An 18361-nucleotide genomic window follows, 5' to 3' on the forward strand; every position below is an offset into this window, starting at 1 on the left:
TAACACTAATAGTCATGTTAAGGAAAATTCACCTGCCCACACCATCTCTCCCGATGAGAAAGTCATGTAGAGGAAAATTAGTTATGGTTGTTCGGCCGAGGAGATGCCTTGGGGAGGTCGCCCATCCAAGAATAGGCCTCAATGCATGACATTAATTAGGAGAAATTGCCACAGTTATAATTTCGAGAACTTAAGGACCCATGTCCTAATTATGGATTTGATATGTCAAAATAGTAAATAAGACACGATTCTAAAAAGTAGTAAGATCCATATAAAAATGAAAGTTTCTTATCATTACAAATTGACTGGCCTCGTAAATATAAATTGGGCAAGATCCAAAAAAAGAGGGGTGGGGACATTGTTTAAGGGGAGATCCACCAGAAAACTAGAGAGAGGGAATAGAGAAATAGAAAATTATCCTCCATTGTTGCATGTATATCTTTTCTTTTTTTTGAGAAAGAGTTGAATGTATATCTGGTAGCAAGAAAACCACCTCGGGTAGCCTGGTAACTAAGTTTTTTGGGCTTTAGGTTAGCTCCACCATTCGTCTTACAGGTCTTTTCCTTTTTGGACCTTCAATTGTAAGCTATTCCCTTGTTCTTACACACAAATTAGTTGTGGTTTCTGTCTAAATCAAGTTAAACGGATTCTATCCTCCACACCTATGTTTTATAAATTATCAAGATACCAACAGTTTGATTTTTTTTTTTTCTTCAAAATATGTTTATATAAAACCAAAAGAAAATACTTAAATAACTATTAATCAATTTTCAAACAAAAATTTACAGATTAGTAACTGGGAATATAGACAAAGACATGAAAGTATTAATTTAGGACTCATCTTGATCATGCTATTGTTAAATATTGTTTAGGGTCTAATTCTACTTACCTAAATAATTCATCTTTTGCTAAGTAAATAGCCGGGGAAAGGGGAGTAGGGTTCGAACTCACATATTGAGCCACAAACGGAGCCAATATTAGTGGACTTTCACTCAAACCACTAAAACAAGTTTTTTATTGCTTGATTTATAATAATGTTTTTAAAGATTTTTCATTAAATTCAAACACAATTTTATATAATATATTTTGTATTGTACTTTTTTTTTATAACCATATATTTTGTATTGTATTGTATATTTGTATTGGTCAATAGAGATGACCCCTCTTTTTTTTTTTCTTTAGTAGAGTGATGTTACCTGCACCAAAAAAAAAAAGCATCAAATCTTTCACTCCCTCACAAGCATTCACCTCATCTAGCCCCATTGCAATAAACTTGTGAGAGGGACTGAAAAATTTTGGAGCAAATTTTTGGTAGCTGTAGCATACTAGCATTTCAGTTTTCTTTATGTTGCTGATTTGGTAAGAATTGAACCAATTACACTTACATATGCATCCTCTGATCTGTATTGTGGAAGTTTTCATGGAAAAAAAAGTGCTGATTTTTTATTTGGCAAGGTAAATGTTAAATTATGTTTAAACATCAAAACTAAACATTGTGGACTCCCAAAAAAAAAAAACAACGCGTGTGTTTAAACACTAAAAACTGTAGGCCAAAAAAAAAAACGCGTTTAGTAAGGGTGTTTTTTACTGGAGTGTTTGAATTACGTAACTCATTTTAGGTATTTAAATACTGAATTTTAGGGTATTTAAATACTGAATTTAGAAAACTCCTTTTATCAGTTTTCAATTTTTAAACAACGTTGCTCAATGACACTTTTGTAAATATGTTGAAAATCACAAGGCCACTTGATTAGACAACACATAAACTGACTTCTCTCTCTCCTCAAATAAAAAAAATATTAACTTGTTAACTTTAAAAAAAAACACATACATACATACCAAATACACAATTATGTTTTTTCATACACTGAAACATGTTATTTAAAACATACCAAACACATTTTTTGCTTTATGAATATTGTAAATACGTATTTTTACAACACTTTTTAAACCACAATTTTCACATCATTTTAAATAATGATACTAAAAATCTCCAAGTAAACAAACCCTAAGCTTGCAGGCACATAGCTAATGGTAGTTTTCAGGGGGAAAAAAAAGTGCAGATTTTTTATTTGGCAAGGTAAATGTTAAATTATGTTTCAACGTCAAAATCATAGCTTCTCTCATTTTATCATAAAACATCACACTATGACTAGAGGAATTTGGAAGAGTTGCAGCCACCATGAAATAACTCGAACCCTTTTTACTAAACTTGAGAGAAATGAAGAATAAACAAGTACACACAATTCTGGCAAACACTTTCTCTGTGAATTTTCTTTTTAGTTTTGCGGAAGACTAGAAAACCAAGATTTGTTTGGTCCCCTTTTTTTTCTAGCCAAGTATGCATTTGTCTACATAATTGCATGCTCTGCGGCTATCATTGGATGTTGATATGACAACAGGCATAGAAAATCCCTGCCAACACGGATGTTCATTCTATCCATAATGCTTAATAAATAGTACCATGTATTTCTTCTTTTTCTAAGGGCTATGTATGTCCATAATATTTCCATAACAAATTATAAGTGTTAAGTTGTTATTGATTATAATTTAAATCAACCACTTAAATTATATTTTTATCCACCAATAACAGCCATTAACAACCTGCCACTTAAGATTTATTGTCAAAATGTTGTAAACATAATTGTCTTCTTTAAAAAATGGCAAAATATGCATCAAGATTTGGAGAAGGTATTTGGTATCAAATGATACCATGTCAACGGTATCAAAATCCAATAAGTGTGAGACATGTCCAAAAAAAAAAAAAAAAAAACTATCCCACTCACAAATGAAAGACATATGTTAATGGGTAATTATTTTTGCACACATGTCTCTTGTTTATTGGATTTTTATGTCTCTTGTTTATTGGATTTTTATACGGATAATGTGGTATCATTTGATATAAAATACTTTTTCCAAGATCTGAGTGCAATTATTCTAACATGACAAAGACTAGACAAGATATGAATGAAGTTAACCTTTGTCTATCCTAACTCCGAAGACTAAGAGACTACTTGGTTAGGGTGTTTGAACAACAATTTTCGGTATTTAAATACTGAAAACTGTGGGCTCCAAAAAAACAACGCATGTGTTTAAATGCTAAAAATTGTGGGCTCCAAAAAAAAACAACGCGTTTGGTAAGGGTGTTTTTTACTGGAGTGTTTGAGTTACATTGCTCATTTTAGGGTTTTTAAACACTGAATTTAGAAAACTCCTCTTACCAGTTTTCAGTTTTTAAACAACGTTACTCAATGACACTTTTGTAAATATGTTGAAAACCATGGGGCCCACTCGATTAGATAACACATAAACTGGCTTCTCTCTCTCCTTAAATAAAAATTAATTAATTAATTTGTATTGTGGTTGTCAATTAAAAAAAAAAAAAACACACACACACACACACCAAACACACAATTATGTCTTTTCACACACTAAAACATGTTATTTGAAACATTGTACTAAACACATTTTTTGTTTTATGAATACTGTAAATACGTGTTTTCACAACACTTTTTAAACCACAGTTTTCACATTATTTTAAATAACGATACTAGAAATTTCCAACTAAATGAGCACTAACCTTGCGAGCACATAGCTTATGGTAGTTTTTGTTATATAAATATTAGTTCTTCATCATCTTCGTAAATGTCAGCAAATATATTTGACTAGAGGTACCAGAGGTGTTTCCACCGAAGGAGAGAGAAAAGGTACTGGATCCTTAAACGGCTTGATTAATCAATAGATTCAATATTTGTAGAATGTCCATCGCACCAAGGGTGCGTGGTGGTGTTTCAGGGAGTTATATTAATTACTCAATATTCAAATCACAACAATTAATATGGATAAACACGTACAAGTTACAACAAGAATCATAAACACACGCACACAGACACTAAATTTAGCAACAATTTCCTTGGACTAAAATCATAGACTATCCTAAATTCTCTAATCTATAAACAAAATTATGCCTTCATATCTTATCTAGCACGTATTGGCACAAAAATAATACCTTTAGTTTCAAACTACTTAATGGTATGTTTCACTCAGCAAAACTACAAGAGAGAGTATAGTTTTTCCCGTTTTCTTAGCTACATAGTACCTAAACATACAGACATAGCTAGCCTCCTTTTTTTTTCTTTTTTCTTTTTATAATTGAAATTAGTAAAATAACTAATGAAAATCAAATAAAAAGAAATGAAACTATATATTTTTCAATCTCAATGTTTAAGCATTTTATAGTCAAGAAAACATAATCATTAATAAGATTGATTTAAAAAAAAATTAATTCATAAGACAAAGTGTGAAGGGATGGGGGCACATTGACATACTAGTGGTCCATGGACGAGAAACGACGTTTCTTAAGGCGGTTGATGTAAGGACACAATTTGGTTCCTAAGCCCAAAAGGCAAAAAGATTTAGTCCCAAAGAGCCCAATACAATAAATTTGTAGAGAGTGGATTCGAAAACTAGGCTCTAATGAGTTGGGTAACAATTATAATGGATCCCAATGGCAATAAAGTAAAAATAGATTGGTTTTATCTAAAAAAAATCGTCCTTGGCACAATCTAAGGAGATTAGTTCTTGTATATATCTCTTGAATTTGATTACAAGCACCATTCTTGTTGCTATAGTATTTTTCTCTTAATTCTCCGATCCTTTTCCCTCAGAGTCTTCTTTTTATTTTATACTAGCTTCCTTCTTTTATCTCTCCCTCCACGTGTAGATTAGATTGTTGGTATTGATCCTTGTCCCATCAGCAACCTCCTGAAATCTTTGGGAGTAGCTGTAAGGCTAAAAATTACTGTTCAGGTATCACTTCCACATTAATGCGGCCAAAGAGTTAGCTATAGAGCATTCAATGCGATGGTAGCAGCTTTCTCTTAGATATTTCCTAGTTTCCCTTTGTCATGTTCCTTCCTAATACTTATCTTTAACAATGAAATTACCCGGAACGTTACTCTTAATGGCAGGCTGCACCTTCTGACTTTTGCTTTGCTTAACCGAGGAAGTATTCCTCCTCGGACCACCTTCTTGGACCATCATGACCAAACCCTTTCTTTATTTACCAATGCCAACTTCCATAACAACGTTTACCCATCCTCAGACTACTAAGCGTCCTCAGACTGGGTCCTCGGCCCAACATATACTACTGGGTCTATCATCCTTACAATAGTCCCTCGAAATTCTCCTCTTTTGCTCATCGAGCAAAAAAGAGGGTTTCGATATCACTATAATTACCTTGACCTTATCATACATCATCTCTGTCTGTGCAAGTATCTTTTAAACTGCTCAACACACGCTCCTGACATTTCGGCACTTGAGACGTGCCTTCATTAAATATCTACGGCTCCATGTTCTCCACGTTCTACGGTGCGATGCGGATCCAACGGCTGAGGATTTTATTGGAACTCGAGCGTGAATTTTCCCGTTTATCCCTCTCTCTGATACAAATATTGTTCGAACACTTCATTCACTCCACTTTTGTACTCATTCACTTCACTTGTGCCCTTACAAATATCAAGAGCTAATCCGAGGAGAGTTCCCATCTTCACGTAAGTCTTTTTTAAACCTCTTCATATATTTCTCCTTCTACTTTTCTTTTAACAGAGCCCTTCCCCCTTCTATTTTCTCCTTATCTTCTTAGTACCTTCAATCCTCTCTCAGGAATGGGTAGGTTTGCTTACTAGGTAGACTCTGCAGAGAGTATAGAGAGCTTTAAAGCTTAATATAGGATCCCACCAGGAGTCTCCATTAGGTAGTGTAAGGAAGGGGACTGGCACACTGATAGGTAGGAGGGAGAAGTAATGATCCCGACGATTGCCTTTATAGAGGGAGGGATAAGAATTCCCATGGGCACAGTCACTAGGGATTACCTTAGGGTTCACAGATTAGCCCCTACCCAATGTGCCCCAAACATGTTAAGATTTTAGGTAGCGTAGATGCCCTAAATGAGAAAATGGGCCTAAACCTTACCCGCCACGATATCAATTAGGTCTATAACCTTCACCACATAAAGGACAGGGATACTACCTAAAAACTAGGTACCCCGAGGTTAGGCTCATTTCATGCTTCCCTGACTCCAATAAAGGCATGACCAAAGATTTTTTGATCATTTCAAGGGAGTGGCACGATGGCCTCTTCCGCCCGACGAGAGAGGGGAAACCAGGTAGGGTTTTAGGTCTAGGTTTATTACTTGAAAGTCGCCTCTTTTTCCTTTGACATGTTCTGTACCCATTTGTCCATGTTTATGCTTGCAATTGAATTTTTTCCTTTAATTTGTGCCATTTTTTGTTAACGATGTTTCTTGTTTTTCAAATGGTTTTGCAGATAAGTACGCTGTTATTCCAAATTTCAATCTTGTCAACCAACCGAGCTTAGACAAGATACTGAAGGCCGAGGTGTTTGTTCACAGTGACAATCAGCTAAGAGCGACACACCTAATCCTAGGCTACACTCCGCTCTCGTCCATCTTTCAAGCACCGTAGTGCGTGATAAAGGCGAAGGATCCATGCTTGCAGTTGATCAACATCGCCGTGCCTGGCTTTCTCAACCCAGGTTTGGGACCACAAGGTGTGCTGAAAGTAGAACCAATCCTTTAGTGCAAGGCCAAGGACGAAGTGACCCCTTCTCAGCCAGCTACTAAAGAGGAAGAAGAAGAAAAAGGAAAAGTAGTTGAAGTGCTTGATTCCGAGACAAATCAAAGGATGATTTTGAGGTCTTCAACCGACCTGAATCCTTAGAGGTTCCTACCGATGACTTCAGTCATTTGCCTTCAGCCCAAGTAAGCCAGACGTAAGGAGATCCCTCCATTCCAGAAGCCATTTGGATACAACGCAAGCCCAAGACTGGTCTTCTAAAGGTCATGGAGTCCCAAGCTAGGGGCAAGGCACTAGAGAAGACTACTCAGGCCAAGCTTCCTCTCCCTCCGCCCACTCAACCTCTCTAACCTAACCCTGTCGATCATAAAAGGAAGAGGGATCAGAAGAGTCACGAACTGGCAAAAGGAGGGAAGGGCCCCTTCCCTAAGGAGGCCGAGCTCCAGAAGGGAGCTAAGCAAGCCAAGGTAGCACAAACCTTGGTGGACAAGAGAGGTGACTCCTAAGTTAGGGTCCCCACCTAAACACCCGCTCTGGTGCTAGACGGAGCTGCCCTGCCCGCTGATGCATCCATCAAGGATTTCCAGTAGGGGAGGGCAGGATATGTTGCTGATGCCGTGGAGCAGACCTTACTGCTCCCTGGAGATATGGCCGACCTGAGGTCGATGAGGAAGCATGAAGTGTTCCTCAGTCTGAAGAGGGACCTCGCTTTGGTAAGTCCATTAACTACCCTCTTTATCCCATTTATCATAGTAATAATTTCTTTTATACTTGTACTTATACTTGACTTCTCTAACCTATGTACTTTCTTATCTTTCGTTTTATTACTTTTTTTTTTAAAGGCTGTCTAAGCTACCCACAGAGTTGAGGAAATAGTCATCAGCTCTCAAAAATCAATGAAGGAAGAGGAGGCTAGGCTCGTTGCCGCTGGGAAAGCTTTCGAGTTAGCAGAGAAAAAATCACAAAAGCCAAGTTAAAGTCCTGACTAAGAGGCCAAGGAGCAAGCTAAGCAAGATGGATTCGACGTGGGTGTGGTAGAGACTGAGGATGCCCTCAGGGCTGAGGTCTCAAAGGTGTGTAGATGCTACTTCCTCCAAGTGTGGAATGAGGCCCCCAACCAAGCTGGGGTTGAGGCCTCCTCTGCCCTTAAGAGAGCAGAGAGTGTGTACTTCCCTCAAACCATCCGTGCCTCGGGCTTCTTGGACTCTAAGGTTGACACTACCTCCAAGGAGGCAGATGAAGGCAAGGAAAGCCCAACCAAAACTCTTCCTACAGCCAACATCCCCCCCCCCCTAAGAAGGCAAAGCAATTTGAGGACGCTGAAAAGGCAGCAGACACTACTAAGGAAGTGGCCCATAATGCCACCCTACCTCCAGCTACCCCCAAAGACCCCTCCAAGGAGAAAGTGGCTTCCCACAAAATGGAGATTGTGCTGGCAACTCTCCCTATACCTACTAAGGAAGACCTCAAAGTTAAAGGTCCAACATCCTCCACAGCAGCCTCCACCCAGCCTCCCAAGACTCCATAGGACAAACTTGTAATAAAAATGAAGTCATAAGTTGTCCTTTTTTTTTCCTTTTTTAATTGTTGTTTTTGTTTCCAAGCTCTGTAATCCATTCACCCTTTTGTAATCTATTTGCCTTTTTCAGAGGCTTAGCTTAATGATAATAGTAAGCTTTTCTTTCATACTTGTGATGTTTATGTGGATCCAAACATAGTTTCTATTTCATTTAACACTTAACCAACATGACAATGAGATATAGCTCCAGTTAATTATTTGCATAAGTGGTAGCATAGTTACCACACCTCACATGATCAGCAACAGGACATGTTAAACCTGCTAAGTCCACTATCTCAACAAAAGTATAACCTTAATCTTAAAAAACATACACAATGGTAGAGTATCCATACATGTCTGGCTTCACCTAATTCCCCACTTATCAATAAGTCTAAGGAACTGGGGGTGATAATCAGTTCTCACACAGATCATAGATACACTTGCAAATGCTTTAAGTGATACTCATAAGTGTCTATTTGATCATGTCACCACAATGAAAATCTCTGCCATTCAGCATGGCTGGTTCTATTTGATACTTAAATAAATAATAAGAAGTATTAATTTACCCAAAGTATGTGGTCCGAGGAACCAAACATGACTAAGGTTCTATTTAACTGTGAGAGACCGCGCCCCCGACCCGTTTTTATGGAATGTTGGGCCAAACCCACGTGAATGGGTGGAGTCGTGTTATTGCCTCTCAAAATGGAGGTTCAACTAGTTATATTTTTCTCTCTAGATTAAGGGTTTTACAATGGAGTCGTCACTTATTTAATTATTGGAAAAATAAGAAAACCAAAATTGAAAAATTTTTCATTTTATTAATTTGAAATTGAATTTACATTGATCCTAGGAAAATTACACGGCTTTAGTCCTAGATACAATCTAAGATAAAGTACATTGCTTTGTTTCCTAGTTACAATCTAGAAATTGAAAATTACATGGATAAACATTTGATCTACTAACCCTTGATCTAAGCTCGGAGGTTATGTTACAAGGTGGGAAGGTGTTAGGCACCCACCTTACCCGGTGAAACCGGTCTTCTAGACTATGGTGGCCAACATTCATATCATATCATCCAATATATCAATCAATTTGCATGTTGAATTTAATGTGTGTGCATGTGATAAACTCTAATTCAATTTATTAAGCATGGAATTTGGATTGAAAAATAAACTCTAGTAAATGTGTGTGGATGGTGATATCCTAGATTCAATGATTTGAAAGAATTATGAAACAAATATGTTTTTCATATTTTTGATGCGGACTTAAGATTAAAACTAGTGTTATGCATGAACATGTGATGGACAATCAAGAACATGTGAAGAACACATAAGAAAATTTAAGAACATTCAAACATATTCAAGGGAATTATCATGCTTTAATCTTAAATTCTCATTATGGCAACATAAACAAACAGTTAGGGAAGGAGATTATACCTTCATGCAAGATCCATATGGTGGAGGAGGGGACTCTTGATGGAGGTTCTAAGGGTGGAGGAAAAGAAGAGTTAGGAGTGGGAGAGTGAGTCTCACTCAATACCTTAAGTCTCAGGAAGACCAAGATATGACAAGGATACTCAACTTCAGTAGAACTTAAGAGAAAAGAAGAGAGAGAAATTTTGTGTGTCTTGGAATGAAGGAGATGGGGGATTTATATAGTAGTGGTGGAGGAAATATGAATGGAAGGTCATTTAATGAGGGTTGACAAAGAATCATGAACTTAGACCTCATTTTAGCCTTGGGGGAAATCTGGTGCATTAAATGGAAAGATTGATGGGAGTGAAGAGCCAGCCAAAATTCAGTTTTCCCGTAGCTGCTGTAACAGCTTATAAAGCCAACTTTGAAAAATCATATCTGCCTCAATTCTGATTGGAATTGTCTCATTCTTGTGCTCAAATTGAAGTCTCGGATGTCTAGTTTCTGGAAAAATTAACTTCATTCACAGATTCAAAATATTCTGAGAGATATCGATGAAATGGTGAGCAGAGATCATTTGTTAGAAAATGGTTTCAACACAATTAACACCAATAGGTCCCAAATTAGCTCCCAATTAACATTAAATGTCTCCAATCACTCCCATTTCAGACTTAATTGGTTCCAAATTTACTCGAATTAAAAGATAATTGCACAAATTACTCATTGAATAATTAATATTTAACTATCTAGTTAATTAGGTGTGTGCAACCCTATCATAAAATGTAGTCCTAACCAATCAAATTATGACACATCATCGATCTCAAATTGATTATACTTATAACCAATTGAAATTAATTGTTCATAATTACATATAGTCGAATTCAATTTGTGATAGTGCATCTCAGCCATTAAAACTTAATTTGATGATAACTTTCAATCTAATGGTCCGATTAGGGCTCATGACCAGTCAATTTAATCGTTACAACATCAAGATCACTTTGGTGAAATGAGATTAAGGATCTAATGACCAGAATCAAGATGCATATTTCCAATATGAAATTACCCTTTTACCCTCCATGTGAGGTTAAATATGGGTTGTAAAATAGGGTGTCAACATTAATACTTAAAAAACTGATGTGAAGTATTAATTTACTCAAAGTATGTGGTCTGAGGAACCAGGTATGATTAAAATTCTATTTAACACTTAAGCAAATGAGAAGTATAATGCATAATGTAATAAACGAAAATATGGCAAAAAAGACTTTCATTAATAATAATAACTTCGCAGATTATTTACATTTCAGGGGTATGGTACAACATTTTCATCTAGATCTTTAAGATAATATGCACCTATTCCAGCCACTGAGGTGATGCGATATGGCCCTTCCCAGTTGGGCTCTAACTTTCCCTATGTTGGGTTCTTTGCAGTACCCAAAGCTTTTCTCAATACTAAGTCTCCAGGCGCTAATGGCCTTAACCTCATGTTGGCGTCGTATCCTTACTTGAGCTTATGTTGATAATATGTCAATTGAACCAGGACATTTTCTCGTCGTTCTTCAATCAAGTCTAAACTCTTCTCTAACAACCTATCGTTGTTGCTCGGAGTGAAAAAACTCATCCTCAATATTGGGAATCCGGTTTCCAAAGGAATCACAGCTTCGACTCCATAAGTCATTGAAAAGCGGGTCTCCCCTGTTGACCTACAAGGTGTAGTCCGATATGTCCAAAAGACGTGTGATAGCTCTTCCACTCATTTTCCCTTTGCATCATCCAGCCTCTTCTTGAGTCATTTTACTATCACCTTATTGACAACCTCAACCTGTCCATTCCCCTATGGATAAACTGGGGTGGAATACCTATTTGTAGTGCCAAGATCACAACAGTACCTCCTGAAGGCCTTGCTGTCAAACTAAAAGCTATTGTCCGAGATGAAGGTATGAGGCATCCCAAACCAGGTGACAATATTTTTCTAAACAAATCTCTTGGCATCCATGTCCTTGATATTTGCCAATGGTTCAGCTTCAACCCACTTGATAAAATAATCCGTGGCGACCAGCAGCCATCTCTTATTCTCTGCTACCTTAAGGAATGGTCCTACAATATCCAAGCCCCACTGAGCAAAAGACCAAGGGCTGGACAAAGAATTAAGGACACCCCCTGGTTGATGAATGTTTAGGGTGAATCTTTGGCTTGGTCACACTTTTTCACATACTCTTGTGCTTCCTCTGCATGTTCGACCACCAATATCCTTGAGTAAGGGCTCTATGAGACAAAGATCTGCCTCCTATGTGGCTCCCACAGATCCCTTCATGTAACTCCTCTAGGAGTAGCTTTGATGCCTCAGGATGTATGCATAGCAAATCCAGCCCAGAAGAAGAGCGCTTATACAACTTCTAGTCCTCGAACAGCCAAAACCGAAGAGCCTTTTTTCACACTTTGTCAACCTCGGACTTTCCTTCGAGCAAGATATCCTCCTTTAAGGAGCATGATAGAGTCCATCCAGCTAGGTCCCACTCTAATTTGATGAATTTGGACCATCTCTTTCTTCATTTCAGTAGGTTTGCACAAGTCTTCAATAAGGATAACCTGAGGCAGGCTCTACGCAGAGGAGGTTGCAAGAGTGGTCAAAGAATCAGTATGGGTGTTTCCGCTTCTAGGGATGTACAGTAAGTTGAAAGATTCAAACCTTGATTGTAAGTGCCTAACATGATTTAAGTATTCTTGCATCCTCACATCCCTGGCCTCCAACTCTTTCTTCACCTAGCCTACAACCAACCTTGAATCAAAAAATATCTCCACTGCTTTTCCTCTCATTTCCTGAACCATGGTCATCCCTACTAATAGAGGCTCATATTCAGCCTTATTGTTTGTGGCCGAAAAATCCAATCTTAAAGATTTTTCAATAGTGATCTTCTTAGGAAATATTAAAATTAGCCCCAGTCCAGATCCTCTTTAATTCGCTGCACCATCAATGTATACCCTCTATGATAAAGGATCTTGCAAGGAGACCACGCCAACTGATTTTCCATCTATGTCCTGCTTCTCTATCTCTTCTTCTAATGGAGATTCAGCAAACTCGGTCACCAAATCTGTGAGGACCTGGCCCTTGATAGAGGTGCGAAGCATATACTTAATGTTAAAATTCCCTAAGATCGTACCCCATTGGGCAACCCTTCCAATGTAATCAGCACTCTGAAGTAGTGATCGAAGCGGAAGTCAGGTTAAAACAACAACTGTGTGGGATTGGAAGCAGTGAGTGAGTTTAGAGTAGCATGTACTACTGCTAAAATTGCCTTCTCCAATGGTAAATAACGAACCTCAGCTTCATGAAATGACTTACTTACATAGTAAACTAGCATCTGCACACCATTGTCAACCCGTATTAGCACCAAGCTCACGGGATAAGACGCCACAGCAATGTAAGTAAACAAGACCTCATCCATCTCAGGCCTGGACATAACAGGTAGCCAAGAAATGTATTCCTTAAGCTGCTGGAAGGCCAATGCGCACTCCTTGGTCCACTCAAATCCCTTCCATTTATTCAACAACTAGAAGAAAGGTCTGCACCTGTCTGCTGACCAAGAGATAAACCGATTCAAGGCGGTAGTCATTCTTGTTAATTTCTGGACTTCCTTAGGATTCCAAGGTGGCTATAAACTATTAATTGCCTTAACCTAATCAAGGTTGACCTTAATTCCATGATGAGTGACCATATAGCCCAGAAATTTATTTGAACCCATGCCAAAAGAGCACTTGAAAGCATTGAGGTGCAATTTGTGTTTCCTCAATATTTCAAAAATATTTCCAAGGTCTCCCATGTGCTCGAACACCACCTTACTCTTCACCACCATATCATCGATATAAACTTCAATATTTTTGCCTAATTGTGGCTCGAACGTCCTAGTCATCATCCTTTAATAGGTGGACTTTGCATTTTTTAATCTAAAAGGCATCACCTTGTAGTGGTAATTTCCAGTAGGAATGACAAAGGCTGTCTTTTCTTGATCATCTAAAGCCAGTGGTATTTAGTGGTATCCTTTGAAGGTATCCAAAAAGCTCATCCGAGGATAGCCTACTGTTACATCCACTAGCTGGTCTATCCGAGGCATGGGAAAATGATCTTTTGGACAGGCCTTGTTTGAATCTATGAAGTCCACACATACCCATCACTTTTCAATATTCTTTTTCACCACTACAATATTGGCTAGCCACTCAAGGTAAAACACCTCTTTAATAGCCTTGGTCTGCTTAAGTTTGGTCACCTCATCCTTGATAGCATTAGAATGGTCCTTAGATGAGCGCCGAAGTGGTTGCTTTTTGGGAATAACAGATGGATTGATATTCAAATGATAGCAAATGAAGTTTGGATCCACCTAGGAGCTTCATAAGCACTCTATGCGAATACATCAATATTCCTCTTAAGAAATACTATCAACTCTTCCTTCTCTCAAGGAGACAGCTGAGCTCCGACCTGAAAGAACTTCTCCGAATCATCATCTACAACAATCCTCTCTAACTTCTCACACTTCGCCCCTTTTGATGCCTCATCCATGGGTAACACCGGAGTCCTTGATTGCTATAAACCCCTATCAGCAAAGGCCGAGGACCCAGCTTCTGGCTAATGCATAATTGCAACCACCAAGCACTGCCTGGCCACAAACTGGCTCCCAACCAACTCCTCGATTTGATCCCCAAATGGATATTTCACCTTTAAGTGGAGGGTGGAAGAGACAATCCCCAAGGCATGAAACCAAGGTCTTGCTACAATGGCAATGTAAGGAGAATAAGCATATACCACAATGAAGTCCACCTCTGAACCTACCTGCACGGGTAGTCTAATCTGGCCCTTTGGAACAACAACTTTTTCGTCAAAGCCTAACAAAGATGAATCATACGCTGTCAAATCCTCAAGTTTTAGGTTTAGTTCTTTATACAAATCAGGATACATAATCTCTGTCCCGCTGCCCTGATCTACCAACACCCTTTTCACATCATACCCCCTATCTTGATGGTGACCACCAGGGCATCATCATGTGGTTGTATGGTCCTAACATTGTCCTCATCTGAGAAACTCAATACTGGTTGGATCTCCATCCTAGCCTTCTTTGGCTCAGGGTTAAAATCCTCGGCAGGTAGCCAAGCTACACATATCACGCTAGAGGGATGAGAACTAGTTCTCCCCGGAGCAGCAAAGATGACATTAATTGTGCCCAAAAGTGGCATTGAAGAAGCATATCTTTGAGATCTGGATCCTGCCTGACTGTTTTACCTGCTGGACTAGTGTAGAAATTGCTTCAACTTTCCATCTCTGACCAGCTATTCCAGATGATTCCACAAAGTTCTGCAATCTTCCGTGGTGTGTCCTCACTCCTGGTGGTATTGACAATGAAAGCTTTCATTGCGCTTCATTGGGTCTCCTCTCATTTTGTTTGGCCATCTAAAGTATGGCTCATTCTTAATCTTTTCCAAGACGTGATGCACTGGTTCCCTGAATACTATGCCAACCACATAGGTAGCAATAGACCCTAATTGCCCCGCAAAGTCTCTTTGGGCCAATTATTGTTGTATCTGTCCGACTTGAAATCTCTCCTATCCTGAGGGATAACCTTAACTCTCCCTTTCCCTTGCTGTTGGTCTTCCTCGACCCATTTATACTCATCTATACGGTCCATAAGTCGATGCATACTTCTTACAGGCTTCTTGGTCAATGACTTTTTCAAGTCATGCTCTGCAGGTAGGTCGACCTTGAAAGTCCTTATGGCCACATCATCAAAGTCCTCAAATGCCCTAGTAAGCTCTTTAAAGGAGATAATAGAACCTTCCCTCAAACCGTCGAACCATCTCATTGCCACAGGCCCCGGATTAGATGAGAACACCTTGCACATCAAGGCCTCGTTCCTGGAGTGAACGGCCATCTTTTGGTTGAAGTAGCTCACATATTCTACAAGGTCCGTTCGACCATTGTACATGGTGAATGTTGGTTGAGTAAACTGCCGAGGAAGTTTTCCTCCTTCAATCCTAAGAGTAAAAGGTGACTTGGAAATTTGATTCAAAGCCCTGCCCATAGTGTCATTGCCCAGACCCTGGCAATACGGGCTCTCCTTTCTTCACCTATAATGACGATCCTGATCGCATGAAAATGACTCACTAGGAGGAGTCCTGGATCTGGGATGGTAGCTATTATCACTATCATCATCAGAAGAGGGATTAGAACTCGAAAGGGTTCCTCTACGTCGCTCATGGCGTAACCTTCTGCGCAAAAGTATTCTCTTTATGAGAGAGGTGACTTCCACCTCAAGACTGACTTCCTCCAGTGTGTATGGTATGCACATTAACCTCCCAGTCCCTCCTTCGCTCGAGGTTGAGGAATTGATCCTGACGTTGGGAACCAATAGATTCCTCCTGGTTTGCCCCTGAACCTACCATAGTTGGACATTGAACTCAAAAAAGATTAAGTAATTCCCACAGATGGCGCCAATTGTAAGGACACAATTTGGTTCCTAAGCCCAAAAGGTAAAAGGATCTAGGCCTAAAGAGCTCAATACAATGAATTTGTAGAGAGTGGGTTCGAAAACTAGGCTCTAATGAGTTAGGTAACAATTATAATGGATCCCAATGACAATAAAGTAAAGATAGACTGGTTTTATCTAAAGAAAATCATTCTTGACACAATCTGAGGAAATCAGTTCTTGTATATATCTCTTGAATTTGATTACAAGCACTGTTCTTATTGCTACAATATTTTTCTCTTAATTCTCCGATCCTTTTCCCTTAGGGTCTTCTTTCTATTTTATACTATCCTCCTTCTTTCATCTCTCTCTCCACGTGTAGATTAGATTGCTGGTGTTGATCCTTATCCCATCAACACGCTCCTGAAGTCATTGGGAGTAGCTATAAGGCTGAAAATTACTGTTTAAGTATCATTTTCACATTAATGCGGCCAAAGAGTTACCTGCAGAGCATTCAATGCGGTGGTAGCAGCTTTCTCTTAGATATTTCATAACTTCCCTTTGTCCTGTTATTTTCTGATACTTATCCTTAACGGTGGAATTTCCCAGAATGTTACTCTTTATGGCAAACCGCACCTTCTGCTTTGCTTAACCGAGAAAGCATTCCTCCTCGGACCGCATTCTTGAACCATCATGACCAAACCACTTTTTTTATTCACTAATGCCAACTTCCATAACAACGTTTACCCGTCCTTGGACTACTAAGTGTTCTTGGACCGGGCCCCCGGCCCAACATATACTACTGAGCCTATCATCCCTACAATTGATGTCTTCAATTCAATAATATCACTTAATTTAATGTATTTATTAACTTTTTTTTTTAAGAGGGGGCCATAGGTGTGGTTACTTGGTCATTTCCATTTATAAGTCATCTTGGATTAACATAAGTTTTTTAAATTATAAATAAAATAAAAATAAAAAGAGGGATTACCATAAGTCTTAAGTAGGGTTAGGCGTAATTTTTGGAAGTCTAAAATTTAAAATTAAAAGACATATTCTATGTTTTTTTTTTTTTTCCCCATATAATTACTATTTAAAACATTTATACTATAGGGAAAAACAAATTAAGGCCAAGAACATGGCCCCCTTTGGTCTAAATATGTCTACGTCCTTGACGTATACAAAGACAACATAAGATCATGGAGTGAATGCCCTTAAAATAAAAACACTCTGGAGGTAAGCCATAATCAATAAACCCATTATAGAAAATTGTTGTAATATAAATTTTACTCACAAGACTTCTATACAATAAATAGGGAGAAAATGGGCTTTTGCCCTTTCTTTTTAAAATATCCAGCAAAATACCCCACGTCTGAAACTAATTAGGGAAATGTCTCTATTTTGAAACTTGATTTTCTAAAAATCGAGTTTCAAATGTATAACTCGATTTTTGGAACATCGAGTTATAGCAAACGTGAACTTAAAAATTTTTTTTTTGGAACTCGAGTTCCATGAACTCAAGTTCCATGTAAAGTACTCGAGTTCCAGCAATTTTTTTTTTTTAATTTTTCAATTCGCTATAATTCGATTGTCCAAAAATCGAGTTTTAAATTGAAACTCAATTTTTAGAAAATCGAGTTTTAAATTGAAACTCAATTTTTAGAAAATCGAGTTTCAAAACAGGGGTATTTTCTTAAATAATTTCAAATATGGGACATTTTGCTGGATATTTTTAAAAAAAAGGGCAAAAGCCCATTTTCACCCTGAATTTTTCTCTAAACTTTATTATCACTCGACCAAGCTCTGATTTCGCTCAAGCAATGTCTTCGTTATTGCACTCTACACAAAAGCTTCAATAATAAACATTTATTAGAGCCATACACAATATAAAGTACAAATTCCAAAATACAACATATATAATTTTATTCATGAATTTAACCAAAACTAAAAATCCTAACAAAATTCGATATCATCTAACATTATTTAGTATTGTCCATATTTGTAATTCAGTAGAGATGAAGCCATTCACAGACCAATTGGGACCATTGCCACCACCCAACTTTCAAAAATAAGTTTAAAATTATTAAGATTTATAAAAGTCGGAGGAAATTGATTTTCTCACACATGTTATTGTACTTCATCTGTACAAATGACATATTTCACGTTTTAAATGTAAATATCAAATAAAAAAAAATGAATATTACACGTGAACTTATAAATATTAGTTGCATGAAGCGTACATCAAACAATTGTAAGAGAATAAGTCAATGTAATGTGCAAAGTGCAAACCAGTCCAATTTCAAACACTATTGATGCCATATCCATTTATTTATTATTTTATTC

At 37.9% G+C, this 18361-nt stretch overlaps 2 protein-coding genes across 2 annotated transcripts; both read right to left on the bottom strand.

Moving 5' to 3' along the window:
• Window positions 1–14187: 14187 nt before the first annotated feature.
• On the bottom strand, window positions 14188–14663 carry LOC115950339. The gene is made up of 2 exons (XM_031067549.1): window positions 14567–14663; window positions 14188–14444 (listed from the first exon to the last, which is right to left on the bottom strand). Exons 1-2 carry the CDS (start codon window positions 14661–14663, stop codon window positions 14188–14190), a joined length of 354 nt encoding a protein of 117 aa, XP_030923409.1.
• Window positions 14664–15094: 431 nt separating this feature from the next.
• LOC115950341 lies at window positions 15095–15634 on the bottom strand. The gene has a single exon (XM_031067550.1). The coding sequence runs from the start codon at window positions 15632–15634 to the stop codon at window positions 15095–15097; it is 540 nt and encodes a 179-aa protein (XP_030923410.1).
• Between the last annotated feature and the right edge of the window lie 2727 nt (window positions 15635–18361).

This window comes from Quercus lobata, chromosome 6, assembly GCF_001633185.2.
Source record: "Quercus lobata isolate SW786 chromosome 6, ValleyOak3.0 Primary Assembly, whole genome shotgun sequence".
Taxonomy (NCBI): Eukaryota; Viridiplantae; Streptophyta; class Magnoliopsida; order Fagales; family Fagaceae; genus Quercus; species Quercus lobata.

Excerpts from the sequence above, each read along its gene's own strand:
- LOC115950339 (XM_031067549.1), bottom strand. The coding sequence starts at position 14,663 with ATGGAGATCCAACCAGTATTGAGTTTCTCAGATGAGGACAATGTTAGG. Across the intron at positions 14,445-14,566 it reads GGTCACCATCAAGATAGGGG|GCTTTGACGAAAAAGTTGTT; the intron begins GTATGATGTGAA and ends CATCTTTGTTAG.
- LOC115950341 (XM_031067550.1), bottom strand. The coding sequence starts at position 15,634 with ATGGGCAGGGCTTTGAATCAAATTTCCAAGTCACCTTTTACTCTTAGG.